This window comes from Rhamphochromis longiceps, linkage group LG22 (assembly GCF_057381845.1).
Source record: "Rhamphochromis longiceps isolate RC_006_pf linkage group LG22, R_longiceps_female_GT1.1, whole genome shotgun sequence".
Classification (NCBI taxonomy): Eukaryota; Metazoa; Chordata; class Actinopteri; order Cichliformes; family Cichlidae; genus Rhamphochromis; species Rhamphochromis longiceps.
The window spans coordinates 28,357,140-28,379,732 of record NC_140577.1 but is presented as its reverse complement, the minus strand read 5'-3'; the positions used below and the strand labels follow the sequence as shown (position 1 = coordinate 28,379,732).

Here is a 22,593-nt window from a genome sequence, read left to right as displayed (position 1 = left end):
GCGACAGTGGGAAAGAAAAACTCCCTTTTAACAGGCAGAAACCTCCAGCAGAATCTGAGAGAGGGGCAGTCATCTTTTGATGTGTATCAGTCAGAATGATTACGTTCTTTGTCGCCCCTAATTAAAAGTACTTTTAAGGGGAAACATATATGCTGATAGCACTCTGTTAGAGTTAACAGTAATGACCTCGCCGAGCTAAAACCTAGCCTTTACCTCATGCTATGAGAATATGTAACATGTATGACCTCTTAACATGAACCAGGCTCCTAAAACTAGGCTTGTTTACCATGTCGCCAATATGCAACACAACCGTACCCCTAATCCCACAGCAAATTCAAAAGTGTTAAATGTTTTGGTGTTAATAGTCTTCTTGCAAAAGTAGAGTTAATTTTACTCTAAGCAGAGTCACATTCTTTTAATGTAACTCTGAGGTGTAAAATGATAGTAGTTAAAATCGAGTGTTAAAAATGAGTGTTTCTATGTCAAATCTGGAGGTGTTACAATGGAAACATTAACTCTTGACCTCTGAACTCTGAACTCCTACAGGGGCTATGACACCAACAGAGTAAATTCACAGACTCCGCCCCCAGCACGGCTCCAATCGAAGCTGAAGTGAAGCCGTTTTAGTAGTGATGTGCGATACCACTGATTTCATTTCCGATCCGATACCAAGTAATATTCAGTGTGGTATCGACGATACTGATCCGATACGATACTTTGCACAAAAACTTATTTTATTTATTGTATCTCAAAGTATAGCATCATAATGATTACAGGACATCAGATTTCTTGTTCTTATCACTTAATAATGCAGAGCTCATCATATAGAAATAGAAAAACTGAAGTCGTGCACTATTTGAACACCTTGCCTGCCTGCATCACTAAAGGACTCCATGAGAGACGTCTGTCTCGCCCTAGCAGCACCTGTCCCTCTCCTCCTCTTCAGTTCACCTCAACATACGCTCGTCATATTCTGTGATATGATTTACTCTGAGGTGTTTAACAAGGTTAGTGATGTTGCCACAACCATACATGCCAACCCTGCTGATTTTTCCGGGAGAATCCCGAATTTCAGTGCCCCTCCCAAAAATCTCCCAGAGCCACCATTCTCCCGAATTTCTCCAGATTTTCCACCCGGACAACAAAATTGAAAAACCATATCGCAGAATTCATAGCGCGGCCCAGCCAATTCCAGTCTCCACCAATGGCGGCACTGACTTATTTTCAGGTGAGAATGTAGCTGTGTAAACTTCAAATATCTGAGCCGACCGACACATTGTCTTCAAACCCCCGCAGTCTTTCACTACTCGGGTTAAACATGATAAATAAGTCACTTTGATAACCTAGAAATGTTATTGTTTGGCTTTTTCAGCGTTTTATTTGTTAGTGAGTAAATCGGTTTGGCTGAGATTAAAGTTATTAGATTAGATTAAATTAAATTAAATTTAACTTTATTAATCCCTCGGGAGGGTTCCTCAGGGGTTTTCACACAGCTGAATAAACGTCAAACAGAAAACTAATTAAACAAAGTGTGAGACGGTTTACGTCAGCGCCCGGTTATATATTAGATAGCAAGGAGCAGACGGCAGTTTCACTGCACCGAGGGAGCTCGTGGCGTATACCCGGCTTTCTTTAGACCGCGAAGGCCGGGTCCTCAGGTGGAAGCAGCCTCTGAATTTGGACACCCCCGCTGTTTCCGGGCCGGCCAATAATAACGGTGACATTTAACGTATTTCATTCGATAAATGAACACTGTAAAATGTATTTATCAGCCATTGTTGTGAGTGCGCACGCCAAGGGGCTGCAAGACATTTATACAGCCGTATTTCGCACATGACTATGAAAGGCGGAAGAGGAAGTAGTTCCTTTGAATGTAGACAATCCGAATGTTATAGTTTCTTTCCACTGTGTTCCTGTTAATGATAAACTACAAATTTACCCTAAATTACTAAAATATCGATATTTTAATGTGAGAATCGATTCTAGAACATAAATGATTGGTATCGGAGGAATCGATATTTCAGGATCGATCCGCACATCACTACGTTTTAGAACATTTTGCTCTACATATTTGAGCTGTTTGCCATGCTTGGTAAGTCATTTTTTCAAAGATTGTTTCAATTATTATTATTAGCTTTTACTTCTGTGGCTCTTTGGAGTTGAGACAAAGCTGTGTGAAAGGCATTAGCCATGTTGCTCGGTGATAGCATAATATTCTGTTTTAGCTAGCCTTGAAAAAAAGCTTGCATGTGAATTTTCAGTCAAATTTTTTGGTCAAATACACCTAAAACAATGTCTAGAATGTGAAATGTTGGTATAATGGTGCTACTTGAAGCCTGAAAATGATCTCCCATAAAAAAAAAAAAACGAGCAAACAGCAGTAGCAGACGTCCTGACTGGGTTCTACGTTAGCATTTAGATCCCTCCAGAGTTTTGCGCACACGGTTTAGGTAAAAATGAAAAAGGTTGAGGTTTTACATTTAGTTCAGTATTACCTGTTGCTTGTGTCCTTGTCTTTTGGGAAAATACTTTACACAAGTAATGGCTCAAAGAGGATTCCTTTTTTTTTTTTTTACTGTGCTGCAATTGATTACCGGATTATTTGTGCCATTAATTAGTGTCAACTAATTATTTTTTTTTCAATCTCCACATAGGATATGCTTGTGAAGATGGAATGTGGGGGAGAGCAGAAGTGCGTTGAAGTTCCACAAAGTGATGAATGAAGGACATGCATATTGTATTGAAGAAATAAGTGATGAGAATGCTGTTATTTGCATTTACCATGTCAGACCTTTTGATAAACAAAATTCTAATGAAAGTGAGAACATGTATACTGTTACATCTTTCAGAAAATGTTTTAAAATTGTGGTGCACAGTTCAGAATAAATGTTTTTAAAAACCATTGCATCTTTTTAGTAAATGTTTATTTCCAAAAGAAATTTCTAGAGGTTCAGAACAGGAAAATTCCCGCTTTTTAGAATTAATTAGAAGATAACTCTTACGTAGTTAAACTAAAATACTCTTTGGGAGTTAATATATAAACTCTTAACACCTAGTTAGCATTAGTAAGTGTTAAATTATCAACTCCAGACAGATTTGGTGTTTAACACTAAATCAGAGTTAACTTACCAACTCTCCAAAAAGAGTTAAATTAACACTCTCTGGTGTGGACCCATATAGACACTCTAATAGTGTTGAAATCAAATCTGACAGTGTTAATTTGGACATGCTGGATTTGCTGTGGCCTTGATTGTACTTTCTGTGTCCTCAAGTACGCTAGGATCAAATCAGGTATGAGTGACATGAGTTTCATTATAAGACAGTGAACACAATGGTCCACATGAATGCTGAGGTTTTGTGACCGCAACGACTCTTGCACATGTGCTCCATGTCTAGTTGTTCGCAGTGTTAAGTGGCTAATCCTCTGAGATCTAAGGCATTATTAATGATAATCCTAACCTTATGCTAACTCTGTACTTTTAAGAAAGAAAAATGTCCATTTTTAGTGTTTATCAGGTAGAAAGATTCTTTTTTTTGTTTTGGGTTCAGGTTGGAATCATCATTCAAACTGAGAGAGTTAACATCAATATAGAACTGAGGCTCACGAACAAAATAATTATGCAAAAGAACATTTGTCATTTATTTTTTTCATATATGTTATAACAATATTATGCTATATACTGCATATAATTATATTTCTATTTCTACATTGAACACAAGCTACTAAGGAATGCGTACAGTACAGTCAGCAACATAGAAAAATATTATAGTAGTATTGGCACAGATGAAGTAGTATTTGTTTTATACTTTACATGTTGTACATTCAGCAAAAGAAATGCAGAATGAAATAAATTAATGATTCTTTGAGGGACATGAAACATTTTTATAATCAGATCAAACAAATGGAGGGTCCAAAATAATAGGGACAGCGAAGACAGATGAGCTTTCACAGACATATAACACAGTTTCCATACACACCTCCATGTGCTACACATAAACAAGGCTCTCTAAAAAGTCAAATACAAAATGGTTCAAGTCAGTCAAGTGTTGGGTTTATAGAATTTACTCAACAACATAAATGTACAGTTAACAGCCAATAAATATTTGGTAAAAAAGAGAGCTAAGAGTGACGTAAATACAATTCTTTCTGATGAAACCTTCAAATGAAACCTTTTGCAGGACAGCCATCCATCTCATAAAGCAATTTCATACCTCTGTTTGCCCTTGAAGGGGTCAATCTCAATACCTCTCCATCACTTTTCCCCTCCATTGATTCCTGCCGACTCCTTTGAGTAAACACACACAAAGGAAAAGCAAACAAGCTTAAGCCTCAGCCATGTACAGTATGTGTGTTTTTGGTGCATGATACACGGCAGCTCCAGCAGACTGCTTGCGCAGCTTTGCTTAGCGGGTCTTTGAGAACCGTCTTCCTTAAGGAACCCATTTGGTTAGAGTCGATCACAGTGACAGAGCAGCAGCTTCCACACGGGGAAAAAAAGCACTTTGCCGTGTCACCGGTCGTTCTTTGAGACAGCACGCTTTGAACAAAAAACAATGCTTGTACAGCCAAGACAGACAGGTGAGGTTAGTTTTTACAATGAGAACAGGACGTGACCTTCAGATCTAAAAAAGAAAGAAAAATAGCTGTTTGTAGTTTGTAAAGCTAGTGGAAGTTGATCCAAGGTTTTCAATAAAGTGCACTTCAAACCAGTGCAAAGGTTAAAATATATCTCTCTGTCTGTATATAACTACATATGCAGCAGACGCATAACTACAGCTGGAAATGAGACGTGTGTGACAGTTCTCTAATATCAGAATATGTAAACACTGTCTGATGAACAGCACGGCGGTGAGGAAACAATCCTCGCCAGGATGCTAGAAAACAACACTTTGCATCTGACAGCCAAGGATGTGGGAAAAGCTGATGAGATCACAACACGGCATGTTACATGTTCAAGAGAACATTCGACTGCTTGCACAGCGGTTCCCTGCTATCATCATGCATCACATTGCGTAGACAGTGTGCGGGGGAGAATCTTGGCAGTGTGTCAGTATTACACAGAATCATCCAGGATAACAAAAGCAATGACACCCTGATTTACACCAATTTTAAAAAAAAAAAGCAATGCATTTCAAAGGGTTTTAATCTACAGCTTTACATGGCTAATTAGAAAATAGATCCTCATTAGACCACAATAGTCTATTGTATCGTACAGTCATGAATGGCAAATCTTTGTCACATGCATGCACATCAAATCTGCCGTTGATTATACCAGCAAGCCTGTTTACCGCCTGCCATTCGAGATTCAAGACGCATTATCAAAAGAACTGATTAACTAGAGGCTACAACTACTAGTAGTTGTATATAATTTTATATTTTATAGCAGTAATTCCATAAAATTGCTTCATGATTGTTAGATTGTTAAATATTCATCACGTCAAAGGAAAAATTGTTTGCTAAACCTCTCCCCCGGTTAGCTATCGCTCCATCGTAGCAACTCGTTTAGGCACAAGAAGCCTGTCAAGCTATGGATTTCTGCATGTTTAAGTGTGTGGGCATTTATACAGTGCTTTTCTAGCTTTGTTGATAAATCAAAGTGCTTTTGACTCCAAGCCACACTTAAACATACATTCATAGAGTGCTTTACTCGATGCAGTTTAAATATTTTATCTATACATCACATGCATGGCCAATTTAGACTTTAGACTGTGGAGGAAGATTACCCCGAGGAAAACCTGCTCATTCACAGGGAGAACACGAAAGCTCAACACAGAAAATTCCCAGCTGGGGTTCAAACCAGTGAAGCAACAGAACTAAACGCTGCCCGTGGCTTGTTCCAAAACCAAAAGTAGGCACAAAAGTATGGGAGGGTATGATAATGTTGGGTGCTACCATCAGCTGCAGCTGTATGCATTTACATCTTACATCATTGTAACCTATCAACTTCCACATCCAAAGATGTCCGGGCAAAAGTAGATGAATAATTTGTGTTATAGGTTGTGACATATAAGAAGTTGTAGACTGCCTTTAGATAAATATGACGTTACCTTTTGGAAGAAAATGTGCTGTACTGTGCTGAGGGCTGAACATTTTCACTGTCGCTACTTTGGTGTTTTTAAACCGGATGTAAGAGGGGAAACTGACGGAGAACCAGAATGCACTGCAATCACATGCAGCAGCCACTTGTCAACCACACAGCAGCCCTGGCCTAAGGGCTTTTACCCTTTTACTATTTTTTTTATAACCTACTAACCTACTAAGGACCAGAATTTACCAAACATGCACTGTGACACCATAAAAGAGATCAGAAGAGCCAAGGACAATTTTTCCATTGACTATAGAAGTTCTTTTTGACACAAGAGGAGTCGCCCCCTTCTGGTCATTAGAAGAAATGCATGTTTAAAGCCACATACAGTATCTTTTATTTGGAGCTGATTTCTTTTTTCTTTTTTTTCTTTTTTTTTTGCATTATTTGACAAATACTATGGCTGTGCAGTTATTTATTTCAAACACACCATATAAGAAGTCCAAAAACATCATGAATCTACATATACACTTCTTGTTCCAAAAATCCCAAATGCCAAATTCACATTCACTTTTTATATAATGCCATGCACACATTGCCTAAAATTTGTCTGCCATAATGGACATGATACAACAACCTGTTGCTAAGGAAACATATGTATGCCTTGACTGGCTGGCAGCAAATGTTTCCTGTAGTTCTTCAGATTTGTCAGCAAACACTGTTACCGGCACTATTAGCCAAGCAGATATAAAACAAACCAGAAAGGGAGAAAGCTCACCTTCAAAGTAATGGTCAGACTGTCGCTAAGATTTTGTGTCTAGTCTTCAACTGATCTTGTCACCATTTTTGGCACATGTCTAAAATGGGTGATGAATGGTTGGTGGTCAAATGTCTACAGAATCAGTATAAAAACGTCTAATCACAACTTGTACTACTTTTTCCTTTGTGCGCTGTTTAACACATTTTGGGATGTTGGCTTCCCCAACCAACATAACCCAAAACGTCATGCAAACGTCATAAAAATCATGCAAATAAAGCTATGTTATGTCTAAATTCAGCTTAAAAAAGGAAAAATTGCAGGCAACAAAGTCAAACAGAGGTATGATAGTCAAGTAGCTGAGATTAGCTTGATTGGTTAGCTAGCTAACGCTGAAAAATCCAGGAGCAGTGACAGGTCTGCTTTTGTCTACTTAGGTCTGACATCACATTTTAGTAATGTAAACATTACTGCAGGTTGGAGGGGTATCATTCTAGATTGCATAAGGGCCTTAAGAGGCTGAAAAGCTCGACAGGTGGCACGATGGTAACTAAGGGGAGGTGGGGCTTAGCAAATGTTCCAATCCTGAATCTTGTTAATCTGTTACTAAGTCAGTACAAAAACACAATTACAAAGTAAATGCTATCACAGCAGGTAGGATCATTTCTTATCAAATATACTTTGCTGCACACTTCTATGCAAACGTTTGTTGTAGCCTAACACTTAGCTAGTCATGGACAGCAAGATTTTTTGAGATGTACAGATAAACATACAGACAACACACTTTTTACTTTTCATTTGACACATTTGATGATAATTACACACAGAGACTTAAATGTAGACGGACTACTTACACTGTAAATAACATAAGCAGGTAAAAAATAAATAATTTTAAACAATATAGTCATTTCTGTATAAATGAACATCTATGTTTCGTACAACAAAATACTTCATGTACAATCAAGGACATAAATGCTATGCATCTATTGCCTTGTAAGGATAGTGTAAGACTATCATTAGTGTAACCCTTAAAGAAGAATTCAATCAACCAGCGATAGCAAAGGCTCTAAACCAACTCTAAAGGGAAAGAAAGTAAATGCTTTAAACCACAATTAGCATCTGTTAGTGTTCTGGCTGAGAGGTTATTCATAAGGCTGACAAAACATCTACAATCAATCCTGTCATCGATGTCAGATGTTTTGCTTTGACTGGCTACACATCAAACTCAGACTTCTGAGTTAGCGGTTTAAACAGTCACAATATACCAATCCTTTATTAACAGCTGCTAACCATCCTAACAAATGGGATATACAAATCTGGCCTCTTGGATACCAGGAAATATATACATTACATCTATTGTACAGGGTAAAATGACCTCATCCCCTTCCTTTATACTCCTTTATCCACCATTCAGATCGGTCCAGCAAGCCTGCAGTAGGAGCACCTTTACTTGAAGTAGTTGAGTCCTGCCACTAAGAAGAACTTCTCCAGGAATAGCTCAGAGTCCAAGACGGCGATGTGGGCGGCGCGGCCGATCAGCGTGTTGGCTGTGTTGGGTAGAGCGTGGAACACATTCTGGCGGATCAGGCGGCACTCTTTAGCTTCTACGAGTGGCTGCAGGAGGTTGTTGATCATCTCGGTGTACACGGGCCCTTCAGTGCGAGGAAAAAAAAAAGGAAAGTAATAGCGTGTCCTCCTACGTGCATGATGTCTTATCCATATTCAAGTGTTAAAACTTAGGGCCACAGTTAGATTCATTAGTGATTCATCAGCTGTTTTTGTTTGGTCAACAAATGCCAGATATTCTATGGAGAAACTTACTTTTTCATGTTGATAGAGTGGATATAAAATTAGGAAAGCTTCTAAATATAACGCAGTGCAGAACATCACCACCATCTAAACGACCTTAATAAGAAACATGAAACATACACCCCATAATAACAATAATTCTTGTCAATTTTTCTGATTTGCATACTTACTGCAACATACTTCCGTTCCACTTTTTTTGAAATCTCTGATGAGTGCAAAGTTTTGCCATTGCAGAGTGTTTACCCTTACTGGGATTTTTGCCCAAAGTTGCATGAGGCATGTACAGGTGCTGGTGAGCCAGACTGTTTTTTGCCCCAGTGCAATGACTTCCTAGAGTCTTGGCTGGTTGCCATACAACACCCTAGAGCCTAATCTCCTGTAAAACTAAAAATGTCATGCCAACCCCCCCAACCATGTCATGTGTGGAACATGGGTGGCAGGATCAGTTCAGAGTGTCTGCACAGATATGTATGACTTAAGTTTTCCATATGGGTAGAAATTTAGAAGAAGTTGCTAAATCTGAGCTGTTAAAGTCCAGGTTTATAAATGAAAGCAAATGAATTTGTTAAAGACGTCATCAGGCGATGCATTCATATTTAGCCACATGCTTAACGGTTTTTATACAAACTAGTAGATGTTTTAAGAGCTGACGGCTTGATGTTTTAAGGACATTTCACTTCTCATTCAAGGTTTCTTGATTTCTAAAAACAAAAGGTGCAGAGTGCCAGGTATTTACCTCCCTGTGGGGGTTAAACAGAGCTTGTGGCTTACAACACCAGCTATCAGCTACCTACCATGCAGTCTTGAGATCTCTTTCCAGGCATTTTACCCGTATTCACACTTTGCCTCTAGTTACCTTAAGGTCTCGCAGTGATTTAACCCTTAACTCCTGGTGACGTTAACAACTTGCGCCTGTTTTCACACCTTAGCTCACATGATCAATAGTGGATCAACGACCCTCAAGACCACCTTGAACTCTCCACCTTTTGGTTTTTAAATCTGAAGAAGTCTCTTGCGCTACGTCCACATGCACACGGATATTTTTGAAAACTGAGATTTTCCGTTTTCGTTTTGAAAAAACAAAACAAAACTCTGTCCACATGTAAACGCTAAAAACGAAATGTTGGCCAATCAGAAGTCTAGAAGCCTGGGTGTCAGCGTTTTCAAAACTACCCATGTACGTGTGGACATAGCCTTGGATGAACGGTCCAGTTCCTTTCTTTTTTTAAACCCTGACCTGGATGACTAAGAAACATATAAAACTAGAAGATGATACATCAGTGAATGTATTTGGCCTACACTGGCACAGTTACAGGTCTTCTGCTAACCATCTATAACCACTGATAACCCCAACCCTAAATGTATGGTATAAGATTTTTTTTTCATTATTCCATAAAGTCTTGGCAATCCATGGACAAAGAGAGGAATAATTCTCACTGACACATATAAAAATCTGTTGAGGCTATTTTCCAAAGAGGTACTTTTTTTGCTTCTCTCCAAATAATAAGGTCAGTGTTGAGAGCAAAGGCTGGACTCATCACTGATGAAGCCCTTAAAAGGTTTTGCATGTGGGTGTTCTAGACCCAGACATACGTAAAACAAAAGTAAAGCATTCCTATATCTTATTTTAACTCAACAGGGATGGCATGAAATGAGAAAAAGTGTGACTAAGTAACCTTCTGGCGTTTAAGTCATCGATGACACCATCAACTCTAACTCCAACTCAAACTCTGAACCCGAGGCGATCAGAATATGTAATTGCTGTTTTTATGACACTGTTCTGTCAAGTCTTCCCTATTAACCTGCAGTGTTAGAGGAGAGAAGGGGACACAGTCTTACCTGCTGTTATGTGAGGCACGCTCCTTTCGTGAATAATGTAAAATGTCATTCTAGGAACAAACAAGTGTGCTAAAATAATGTGGACGACAAGGTCCCCAGGTGCCCAGATATTCAGATAGAAACTATTGAAATACAAATATGAGCTGAAGTGATGACAGCTGGATTGTTCACCTGTGGTTCTATCTTTGAGAGCAGTTTTGCACATCTCTATTCTGGCAGAGTGAAAAGGAACGTAGCGGTCCTGCGGAGACGCCACTAGCACAACGTTCTTGAAGAACTGGAGCCCTACAAGGACATGAAAGACGCAAGTAAAGGAGACAGCACAGAGTAGAGAGAAGGAGGGCAAGACAGGGTAAAGGATTGAATTGGTTGTAAAATGCAAAGTACAATCACAAAGCACAATGACAGGCCTTGATACGATAAAGCTGTGTTTTTTTTTTTTCTCTCTCTCTCTAGTCTCCTCTCTGTGTGCTTTTAAGAGAGTGCACTGGTGGGTTTCCAATGACAGGGTTTGGATCACTTTGTCAGCCTGCCACAGCTGTAGAGAGGGGGGGGAAAAAGCGTTTTCAGGCTTATCTTCTTCAAGCCTGTGTGACAAACGACTGCTTTGTTCCACTCACACAGTGGGGAGGCCTCTCACAGGCCTCTTGCAGCTCGCTGGCAGGGGTTTGAGTGTTAGCGAGCTGACACGTACAGAAATTTGACAAAAAAAAGACAAGATGACAACATTTTCATGAATATTTGAACAGCCTGCCTTTCAAGCAACAGTCTGTAAAGTGGGGCCGTCAACACGCAGCCTCTGTTTCGGATCTCAGCCGCTTTCAAGCCGTACCTGGTTTCTGACTCAGGAGATAGAGGAACGTTTTCCGTGGATCAACGTGATCTCTGAAGGTGAGCTGCAGCAACGATCCGGATTTTTTCAGCTTCTGCATTAACCACAAACCTAAGCAAAACACACACACACCGAATCAGGACTCCACATGCATCACAGTAGCTGAGCAGTATGGATGATATTCTTAGACAAAAGACAATACGCTGCTGAGAGGCGCGAAACATGCAGCGCTCTGCCTTCTTCCAGGAGACGAGCCGTGGCCTCACCTGTGCTGACCAGTGTGCTGTTGTTGTACAGCGTTCCCAAGTGTGGCCCTGACAACGAGAGGAAAGTGTGCAGTTTGGGCAAATAGCAGCGGAAGCGAGGCCTCGTCAGCACCGAGCGGATGATGATGTTCCCCAGAGAGTGGCCGATGAAGCTGTTGGCCGAAGACAAACAACTTTCAGAGAGAGGAACTTGCAGCATGAGTGGGCGGCTGGGAAAAAAAAATGCCTCCAACGCTGCTGACCTACGACACTGCCCGATAGCTTTGGTAGATTCCTCTGGAAGCAGGAACGGGTTGCAGCGGAAGCTATTTGGAGATTCCTGCTGCAGCATGCGGTGATTACAGAAAATTCATTAACTTGCTAAATGTTTAAACATCCTCAAAGGCAATGACAACTTATTGATGCGAACATAGAGGACAAACCGCACGAATTAATAGCAGCTTCCCAGCAGTGGGAAATATTAGATTCATCAAGCTATGTCTGTCACTTAGTTTAATTACTGTACTGTTGCGGCTCTACCCACAATCCCTCATCTCCATCCCTGCTCCTTCTCATCTGTCTGCTCCCAAACTAAATATAGAGGTAATGTGGAAAGAACCAGATGCTGTTGCGGCACTCCATTGCCTTTTGTCTTTGATACTCGCTCCCCAGAGAATACGCCACAATAAAAAGAGAGTTAAGAAACTTGGGCAGAAACTCTCACAAAGAAATAAATTGTCACATTGAGGGCAATTAAGCGGGAAGATGAATAGCTTAATTTGATTGGAACTAGGCAGCACAGTGCTGCATAAAGCAGCGCAGTCTATCATGTGAAAGTCACAAGCTTATTGGCACGGTATGATAAGAGCTTTTCATCTGTTTTCTGCCACTTATCCATTTTGAGTCTATACATTATGACGGAGCTGTCATTCTCCGAAGTTAAGACTTCCACAGAAGAATCAGAGCCAAGTCTCTGCTGCCATCTGCTGACTGGACTGAATACTGCTCAGGCTGGTCCTTTACTGGTTTCCCTTAACCTCAAATGACTTCCCACATGAGAATCTTCTAGCAGAGGAACTGTAAGACCAAAATGAAACTACAAACTCAACTTGAAGGGTGATATATTCTAATTTCTGGAAGCAGGCTTGTTTGAAAAGTCACTTGAATGTATTTGCACCCTATCTCTGCCCTTAGGGGGTTCACCAGCAAGCTAGTGGATATTAAGAGGTTTAATATCCAATCAAAATGAAATGTGTCAATAATGGGCACGCTGCAGCGTGTTAAACCTGGCCGACTGACCTGATCCTGCCTATGGTGAGATTGTAGAGCTGGATGTGCTGAATGATTTCATCCAGCAGCCTGTCCGTCATGGCGTCGAAGTCTGCAAACGTGTCGGCCTATGGGAGAAAAGCAAGGCTGTCAGCGCTCTGCAAATTGCCTCGAAGCACACTTTCACAGTTTTGCTCCCGTCACTGTCAAATGTACCTGGTTCCTCTCAGACATGAGGAAGTCGAGCCTGGATCCTGGCAATCCCAGCTCTATGAAAGTCTTCACAAGACGAAGGTCAGCACTGTTTCCTAGAAGCAGGTGACGAAACAGACACACAAAGTTTGTAGCTCTGCTTTTATTAAGCATGTTCGATAAACATTTAAAAGTTAACCTGAAATGAGTTTCAGGGAATTAGTATTCACAGACTGCACAGTGCAGTGTAATAAAGTTGTAGGGCTTTATCAGGCTATATTACATTTACAATGCTAATAGGGAATGATATGAAAGGCTGTACAGAAAGTTATGGATGTGTCAGTGCAATGCAGACGTGGAACTGGATCGCAGCGAAGCAGAACATTTTTTAAATGTGCAGCCTCACCATCAAGCCCATGGACGCACACCACCAGGTGTATGCCGTCATCAAACTCCTCATCATCCTCTTCAGGAGGGAAGTAGGGGAGATCTGATGCCAGGAGCGGGAGGTCGCTGTACAAGCTGGCCTGGAAGCTCAACTCTTTGAACAGCTCCTCTTTGGCTTTGTAGAAACTGGAGAAAAAAATGTGATATTATATTACTAAACTTATACTGAACAATTTTAAGCTAATGAGATATGAGCTGATTTAAGCCTTTAACCCTTTGCTGTCTCAGCCATCATACGTTCTAATTGTAATCTAGTCTTAAAAGGGCAAAATGTGGCTACTTTTTCATGTGTGACAGAATGATTCATTTTTATGACTCTTGACTGTAAACACTGGAGAGAATAGTTTAATAATATTTTTTAAAAATTATATACTATAATTGCCTAGCTTTAAACTTAGGCCTGAGTTTAGGGTTGGCATGTAGACCTTAGAGCAGGGGTGGCAAATTAATTTCCCCAAGGGGCCACATGAGATGTGGAGGGTCGCGCCAGTAGTCTTATAAAAAGATAAAATTGATATTAAGCAGAACTGAGTCCAGCCTACTGGGACAGTCCTCCACAACAGTCCCAGTATCTCACTTGCAGCCCGTTGGGAAAACCTAATTGTCTACCGCTGCCTTAGAGACAAGTTGATGAATGTTTCATTTTCCAAAAAGTGAATTACTCCTACAGCTTTCGCTGTGTGGCCCAAATATAATAGACAACCTACATTCAATTTTCAGAATTTACATTGCTCATGCTGCCCACTTCTTGAGCAAGCCCGTGTTGCTTAACAGAAGTCTCAGACTAACCAGTAAGCTGCTCAAAAGTTTTATTACTCTGTCATTCTGCCAGGTTTCAGATTACAGTCATGCAGAAGTCAAAGCCAATCCGATTCAAGTTAGTGTACTTCCAGCTTATCGTGATGGATTTGTCTGTGTATTCTTTGATGTGACTTAATACATTCAGGAGGCATTTCACCTCGTTTTGGCTTCCTTGCTTCATATTTGCCCTCGTTTCATTTTGTTATGCTAGACTTTCCAAGCATGAGTAACTGCCAGCTACTGCACCAGATGTCAGGAGTCATCTCCCAAAACCCATGTAAACCCCTCATGTTTTGGCCTTCAGTGATTCCTGAGATTAGGGACAAAACAGGTTTTAATTTTCTAAAATATATTTTTTGATTTTTCAAAAACACATTTACATATAATTGTTACACAAAGTTTTGTCTGTCTCACCATGTTTTGGTACAATCTCCCAGGTGTAACAGTTTTTAATAATTTATGTTTTTGCTGGAGAAGTGCAAGGTTTTTGTCAACACCGTCAGACACAAAGAAATGCAAAAATATATATTTTAAATGAAGTTGTTGCAGCTATTTTGACAATTACTTTTCATACTCAGTTGTAAATAGCATTTGTATTCTATTTTATTCTGTTGTATATATTATTTTATTCTATTCTATTTTATTCTATTGTATATAGTATTTTATTTTATTGCATTCCAGTGTTTTCTAATTTCTGCTACATAACTTTGCACTTTTGCTGTAACAAAACAAATTTCCCACCTGTGGGACTATTAAAGGTCATCTTATCTTATCTTATCTTATCTTATCTTATCTTATCTTATCTTATCTTATCTTATTAGCAGCTTCTCTATTCTATTGTTTATGCACATAGGTTTTCAAAGTAATTATACCACATTTAAAAGTAAGATTGTTTTGGCTTTTTATTGTTAGAGTTACAGTCATACATATTTTCAGAAGCTTGTATTTAATCTGTATAAGAAACAGTCATATTAAGCAGCATGCAAATTACACATTTATTGAGAAAATTATGTATTTTTATTGGAAGATCATGAGGGAGGAAAATATATGGTTCTCCAAAAGAGAAAAATAAACAAAAACTCCATATTATGGAGTTGACAAGGCGCTGACGGTGGTGACACTCTAGTAGAAAACAAGATATTATTTCTTTCAAAATGACAATTAAACCTTAACAACCTTTGTAATATCACAAGACACATCATAACAATTCTGCTTTTGCACATGTCAAGTTCTACATCTTAATAGTTCACCAGCAAGTAGCTGCCTACTACTCCTTGATTCCTAAAGTTCTCTGTGGTTGTGTGTTTAGACCCTGCTGGACTTTCTCTCCTTTTGTCTCTGTGCTTGTTTCCAAAACCTTCTCTTCTGACTTTTTTCTCTTCCTTTCAGATTACTGGTGTTCTTTATTTTTCCCTCTTTCACTCTATTTCTCCATCTTTCCCTTTCCTTTATGAGAAACTCTTTCTTCAACTCAGGCTGGCTGTTAATTTTTTCTCTCTTTCTTTTTTGATCATCCCTGTTCCTTCTCTTTCGTTCCTCTACTGACAGGTTCACCTTTGCTATTCTAGCCTGAAATGTACCATTTTGTAATTACTATAATTTTTCTGAACCTTATGCTTTTTCACAGATTAAGGATGAATATTCACAACACAATTATGCATTAAGCAATAGAAATGCTATCCGGCCATTAAGTTTGATGGTTCAGAGTTCCTTTGACTTTGGAACTCTGCGGCATCACTGAGAGTTACAAACTGTCTAAATTCTTTCATCTTTAATAAAATGATCAGTGTGTGGCTCTACCAGGTGTAACATCCAGGCATCCATGAAAACAGAATATATGAAATTTAACAGAGTTAGAAGTTAGATTGCTTGTTTCCACCTGAACATGATACACCAGCTCTGCTACCACTTCCAACATAAAGGGAGACAGAAAACTAAACAGCAGTGACTATTGTCAGGTTACTGAAGTTGGGCTAGCTAGTATATAGTGATGTGCTACGTGATCGCTAGCGACACAGCTGTGTTAGCATAACATAAACACAGTGAAGCTGGAGGATGAATGCTAACTTTTTACCACTTGATAAAGGTTAACGTGAGGATTCCCGATGGTTAGGCTGGCAGTGATCACTGGCTGTTTTTAGGGGCTTGTTCAGATGTAATAGAACAAGATAAAAAGCATTAAAAATTTTAACAGCACAACAGGCTATAAGAGTAGTGTGGGCCCGGAAGCAGGAAGCATCATCACTTAAAGACCAACTCTCGGGGCACAGCTAGCTCAGTAGATGCCACATGATTGAAAGGTTGGGCGTTCAAATCCAACGAACAGAGGCTATCCTGGATTGGTAGCTGCCCACTGCATCACTGAGTGAATGGGTTAAATGCAGAGGACTAAGCATTTTCCTCTGCATTCCTCTACAGGATTAATAATGTATACATAAACAATGAGATTCAAGATAAGGCAAATTTGATAATATTTGACACATCTGTGAAGCAGAAATATCAGTAAAACACACAAGAAGTAATATGACTGAAATATTAGTAAAAAATAACTTAATATAAATGGTGAATAGAACACTTTTGTGACATTTGTCAACACCATTAGAAAAAGGGTCAGACAAAAGTCCTGATGGTGTTGACAAAATACCCGACTTTCTCTCATAACACATGTTTATCTGACAGAAGCCATCTTGTTTTTCATCATTTGCTGATGGCCTCTACAATCTACCTAAATGAGGCTGTTTTTACAAAAAAAATAATTAATTACATCGACTTTGGTGTTGACGCACTATGGTTGTGACACAGAGTTTTATCAGAAAGGTGTGCAATAAATGAAATAAAAACAAACAAATTATCACAGCAGTGACCTCATGGCATGTGTATCAAACAGGAAGTGGTAAAGGGGTCCTCAGAGTGTAAGCCACCCACAATAATTCCTGATTTTTTGTACTTTTAAAAAAATCTGATGGTGTTGACAAAAACTCTGGACACGATTTTAATCACTTAAAAAATATTTAAAAATAAAGTTTCAATTGCATATTTTGATATTATATAAGGTATTGACTTAAATACTTAGTGACGAGAGCCATGATGTTTAATTTTACATTACTTTAAAAAAAAATTTCTGTATTTTAATATTATCACACCTGCTTCTGGACAATGGATTTTTAAGGTACTGGTAATGTACTGTACCATTTAAAATAAATATATATTTATAAAAAATGCAAAATCATAGTTTTGTTGTATAAACATTGCCTTGGTTTGTCTTTTAGGCAGTTGGGTTAACACTTGTATGCATATTTTTAACCACAAAATTGGGGTTTTATCTGCCAGACATGTTTTGTCCCTTATCTCAAGAATCACTGCCTTGTTTCCTGCAGCTGGTGTGGATGATGATAACACTCAAATAACACAAAATTTTCCTTCAGAAATTGAGCTAAATTTTAGAAAAATTTTTTATTGACACCCAATTGAGAAAGGAACCCTGAACATAAATCCAGCCCACCATAACCCCCTGAGATCTAAATTCTCATTAGTGATGACCTCAAGTCTCAAACCCTAGCCCAATGTTTTGGACACAAGCAAGTATTTATCAGAAAAAATGTCTACAGATTTTGATGCACATCTGCTAGGATGGTTACTTTACTTTTACACTAATTGGCTAGAGCTTTAGAAAGAACAAAAACATTATATTCTCAACTTTCTTTTCCATCTTCCGTGTTTGGTGGGTGTTAATCAAGAAAGTCTTCAAGCTTTGTTGTACAAGACACACTGTACATATTTAATAGATAGTTATACAGACATTTAAGCTAAATACTGCGCTTCAAAACTTGTGAAATTGATCACATCGGTCCTTGAACTTTAAAAGTGCATAACAGAACTGATGTCATAGGACTGAGAACATTTGCAAAGCTATGTTAATACATGTTTAAATTTGCAGCTACTCAGTAGGTCAGTGTTGACCGAAGTCAACAGTTTAATGCCACATTTTAATGGTAACTAAGTTTAAGGTTTATTTGAAGCATCCAGTTAACCCTAGGCCAAAGTCATCATAGGTGGTAACCATAATCCTAACCCTCGTCCTACCCTAAAACAGTTTTTAGAAAAAGGTAAAAGATGCCTTTATTTGAATAAATATGAATAGTTTTCAGTGTGTCCATTTTTTTTTTCTTGATTCCCTCATTGCCAGAACTTGAGGGAACACATAAAAAAAACATATATGACAAATTCCCACTGATTATGGTTAGGTTGGGATTAGAGTTGGTGTTGCCAGTGTTGTCAACTCAGACCTCAGAGTTTTAAGATCTTCAGATTGAAAATATACTTGTGCTTCTTTAAGTAGGCAGTTGTTGATTCTCTTGCTTGTTCTGCAAACCAAAGTGCAGCATAAGTCTTGTCTCTTTGTTAGCACTGGCATTGTATGTGTATCATTCTTTGTGTATTTCTGCTTTTTCCCATATTCCCATATATATTCCCATATATTATTTGTTTGCTTTGGGAAAAGTTATTTTACTTTGCAGTGCAAAGAGAATTGAGCACATTTCAATGAGACATTATATATTAGCTAAGCTAGCAAGCATTGCTAGGCCTGCCGGCTTAGCTAATGCATTTAATTTTTCATTTCTAAAGGTTACTGCTTGGTAAATACCACAAGAAAGTTGTATATGCTTATAGATCTTAAAACTCTGTGTAAATTGGATGTGATTTGCACTTTAAAATATCTTTTTTGTATTGAGCAGCAACACAAAAGTAAGTAGTAAGTGTACTAATAAACTTAGCGGGATACAAAGAGGTAGAATGCCTGTTAGGAAAAAGAAAAACTCACTTCAGCATTCGTTCATTTGTCTCTTCATCCATGTTCAGGGGACTGAGTGAAGATGAGGAGATGATACCGAAGGAGCCCAGAGGCTGATGGGTGATAGGTGAGGTAGTCTGACGAGTGGACATTCCACTGATAGATGGAGAGTCTCTCAGGACGGATGAAAATGGGAGGCAGGTTGGGGCACAGGAGACTGACATGTTCACCACCTCCACCATCTTCTTGTTCACAAAGGCTAGTCCTGAGTTAGGGATCTTGGTGGCCTTCGATTGGCAGTCCAAAGGTGCTTTCTCACAGCTCGATACTCCATTTACATCAGCAGGTGACACTATCTCTCTGTTTGTCACACCCAAGGGGTCACTTGGCCTCTGAGTGGTGCTGTTACTGTTGGGCAGACCACTGAAGCATGAAGGTTTTATAAGTATCTGTGAGGGATCTAGGCATTCATGTTTCTCAGGCCCGAATAGTTGGGTCTGATGGAAACTTTGGCATTCATCTCCCGTGTTAATCCTCTCCTGATCTGTTGCACTTTCATGCACACATGGTTTGTTTCCACAGCTGCAGGGCACTGTTTCTGATTCAACGACAAAGACATTCTTCACTGAGGTTACTCCACTGATGTGTGTTTGATTGTTCGTATTCTCCCTCTGGCTGCCAATAACAGCACTTTCCTTGACATGAGGGCTTTCTGCAGACTCTTGTAAAAGTAATACTTCAGAAACACTGCTTGACGCTGACTTTATCCTGTATGTCTCTGACAGGTACTGTGGAGAGTTTGACTTTTCAGAGGTCCCATTCTCCTTGACAATATGGCCAGGATTTGATGATGAACTCATGTCTAATGGTGATAATTCTGACTGTCCAGAATCCAGGTTGCTGTACAAAGAACAGTTTGTCCTACATGAATCTTCATGTTGTACTAAGCTCTTGCAATCTGTTTCCTGGTTGAGCAGCATATGGCCATCCTCTACATCTTCTGGGCTACTTATCTGCGGCGCAGAAACAGACTTGGTCAGCTTGCTTAGCTGCCTCTGATGCTGATCCTCCTCATAGGGCAGAGAGCTAATTGATGTAAGTGAAGCCTGTATACCTCCACTTGGAAGGCTGCCGTTGCTCTCCATCTGCAGCCCTTCCAGATAGCTGCGGTGCACCGGATGATTTAACACTATTTGCTGTGGGATCTCCCGTTCGCTGGAAAAGTCCAGAGGGGGTCGTCCTCGCAGTGCGGCCTCCACCGGCCACGCTACAGAGCTGGGCTCACTCTCGATACCAGAGTCTGAAATAACAGAGGACGAGCGCTTCATGACCTTGGTGCCGACCAAACCTCCGCGATGAGTCGTCTCTTTTCTGAGCTCACCCGGAAAGAGTGGTATTACTGGACAGCCAGCGGGTACACTGATAGGAGGGACATCCTCACTTTCATCATCCACTGAGTGATTTAAAGGCATGGCAATGTCAGGCTGCTCTTCAGTGTTTTCATTCTCTATTGCTTTGCTGTGGTTTGTGGCATCACAAAGTTGGGTAATTACTTCTGTTACAGGATGAGAAGACTTGTCACTGTTGTCTGCAGAATCTGTGAGGGGACTAAAGCTTGAGGAGGGAGCCAAAATTGCCTCTCCTCTACAAGGATCACATGACTTATTTGCAACGTAGATCTCTCCTGAACTATAGCTCTCCTTATTTTGGTTGTGATTTTCTGCTGCTTCCGTCAAGTTTTCCTTCACTGCTGCGGAAAGTTCAGTTCTGCCCTCAGTAGGAATGATGTTCTGGGTACATCTGGTGTCGCTCTTATTCTGGTCTGCTGTGAGCGAGACATACAAGGGCAGGTCCGTGCATTCACTACCCAGAGAGTCATTGGGTACTGCTGGTGATACGGCTTCTTGGCTGCTTTCGAGAATCCTCTTGGCAAGATCTAAGTTGGTTTGTTCATCAGCAGTTGCAGGCATTGGCACATGTGATGTGTACTCTGGAAAGACAAAGAAATTCAGTTTGTAGAACAAGAGTTTGGTCCTGAGACAATACGTAATGATATGTTAATAGCAGGTAGCAGAAGATATATATTTTGTAGTACGTGTTTGAGGAGACTCCACGTATCTGTCCTCAAAGATGATAGGCAGGCTGTTCCAGTCTCCATCGATGTCCAGGCACTCAACAGGTAAAGGAGGCATTTTGGTCAAGTAGTCTGAGCTCCGTACTTCTGCAGCTATCTGGCTGTGTCTATTGATTCTAAATCAGGACAATTCAATATTAAATATTATACTTCTTTGCACTCACAGAATGCGCTTTCTGACAGGGGTGGTACTTACAATTCCTCTTGAAATGTCAGAGATATCTCTTTGTGGTGCTCGGTGAAAAAGTACGCCTCAGAGAACCTCCTGACCTTGTGTTTCCAAAGACATACAAACAAATTAATTTTGATAAGAGCCTCAGTCTCAGTCTCAGATCACTGGCAAACATATGGTTGGGTTCGATTTCTTGGTTCAATAAGCAAGAAAAATTTACCAAGTATTTGATGAGCACAAAAAACAGACAAAAAAGCTTGAGAGCTACTCCACTGTGTAGCACATTTTCATATTAAACAGCCCAGTGATTTAATAGAAACTGCAGGGGAAATCATATTAGATTGCTCAGCAAGCTTTAGGATATAGAGGTCCAGAATGGCATTTATAATTTGAATGATTCCTTTTGAAACACTCAAAGCTCACAAATAGTCAAGTGCATCAGCAATGAGACTAAACATAGTCTAAATGTGGACTCAGAGAGGGAGCAGCAAGCCTGCTGTGTTAATGGCAACAGGTTTGATGCATTTTACACAAGATTGGAAATTAGTGTATTCAATATTTAACAACAGAATAAATTATGTACATGGAAAAAAGGACAACTTGATTTAATGGGACATGACTGATCAGGGGTTCATGATATGAAATTACATCATTTAAACCTTTGTCTCTGATCTTACACATATTCAGTAAGCATAGCTGGACTGGCCATCGGGCATACTGGGTATTTGCCCGGTATGCCCGATGGTGATTTTTCGTTTTCATGGGCTGATGTTTTTTTGTTGTTGTTTTTTTTAACGGTATAAACAACGAAAGGTGGTGGATTGGCCAGATGCTGGCAGATGTGTAAAAATAACTCAGTTGTTTGGTGGTGGCTTCTATGGCGAAGCTTCCACAGAGGCCAGCAGGTGGATGAGGGAAAGGGGAGGCAGGAGGAGCAGAGACCCGAGGCGGCCGCCGGTCTGAGTGTCAGGTGAACTAAAATTCAGGTAAAAAGTTGTGACCTGCAGTCTATCTGGGTCAGATATAAACAGAGTTTAGGTGGAGTTTTATTTTTGTTGTGCTGACTTTTTACAGTCAGCTACAATAATAATACTGCGTACTAGCTAGCATAATGGAGTTTCTATACAGCTGGGTGGGTGCTATGATGTTACTGATAGTGAACTTTATTTTATTCATAAGGTTAGTTAGTAGAGTTGCCAACCGTCCCGTAAAAAACGGAATCGTCTCATATTCAGGGAAAATATTACGTGTTTCGTATTGAGCTGAGAAGGAACACAG

At 39.7% G+C, this 22,593-nt stretch overlaps 1 protein-coding gene across 1 annotated transcript in view; it reads right to left on the bottom strand.

Annotated features, from left to right (window-relative positions):
* Positions 1-3,666: 3,666 nt before the first annotated feature.
* fam135b (family with sequence similarity 135 member B) overlaps positions 3,667-22,593 on the bottom strand; it is a 58,835-nt gene continuing 39,908 nt past the window's right edge. Inside the window, exons 11-20 of the mRNA XM_085396135.1 lie at positions 21,340-21,413; positions 21,105-21,259; positions 19,040-20,999; positions 13,376-13,542; positions 12,994-13,085; positions 12,808-12,905; positions 11,530-11,681; positions 11,264-11,374; positions 10,603-10,716; positions 3,667-8,435 (exon numbers count right to left, since the gene is read on the bottom strand). Coding sequence (XP_085252261.1) covers positions 8,230-8,435; positions 10,603-10,716; positions 11,264-11,374; positions 11,530-11,681; positions 12,808-12,905; positions 12,994-13,085; positions 13,376-13,542; positions 19,040-20,999; positions 21,105-21,259; positions 21,340-21,413 — 3,129 coding nt within the window. The 3' untranslated portion in view covers positions 3,667-8,229. The remainder of the gene's footprint in view (positions 8,436-10,602; positions 10,717-11,263; positions 11,375-11,529; positions 11,682-12,807; positions 12,906-12,993; positions 13,086-13,375; positions 13,543-19,039; positions 21,000-21,104; positions 21,260-21,339; positions 21,414-22,593) is intronic.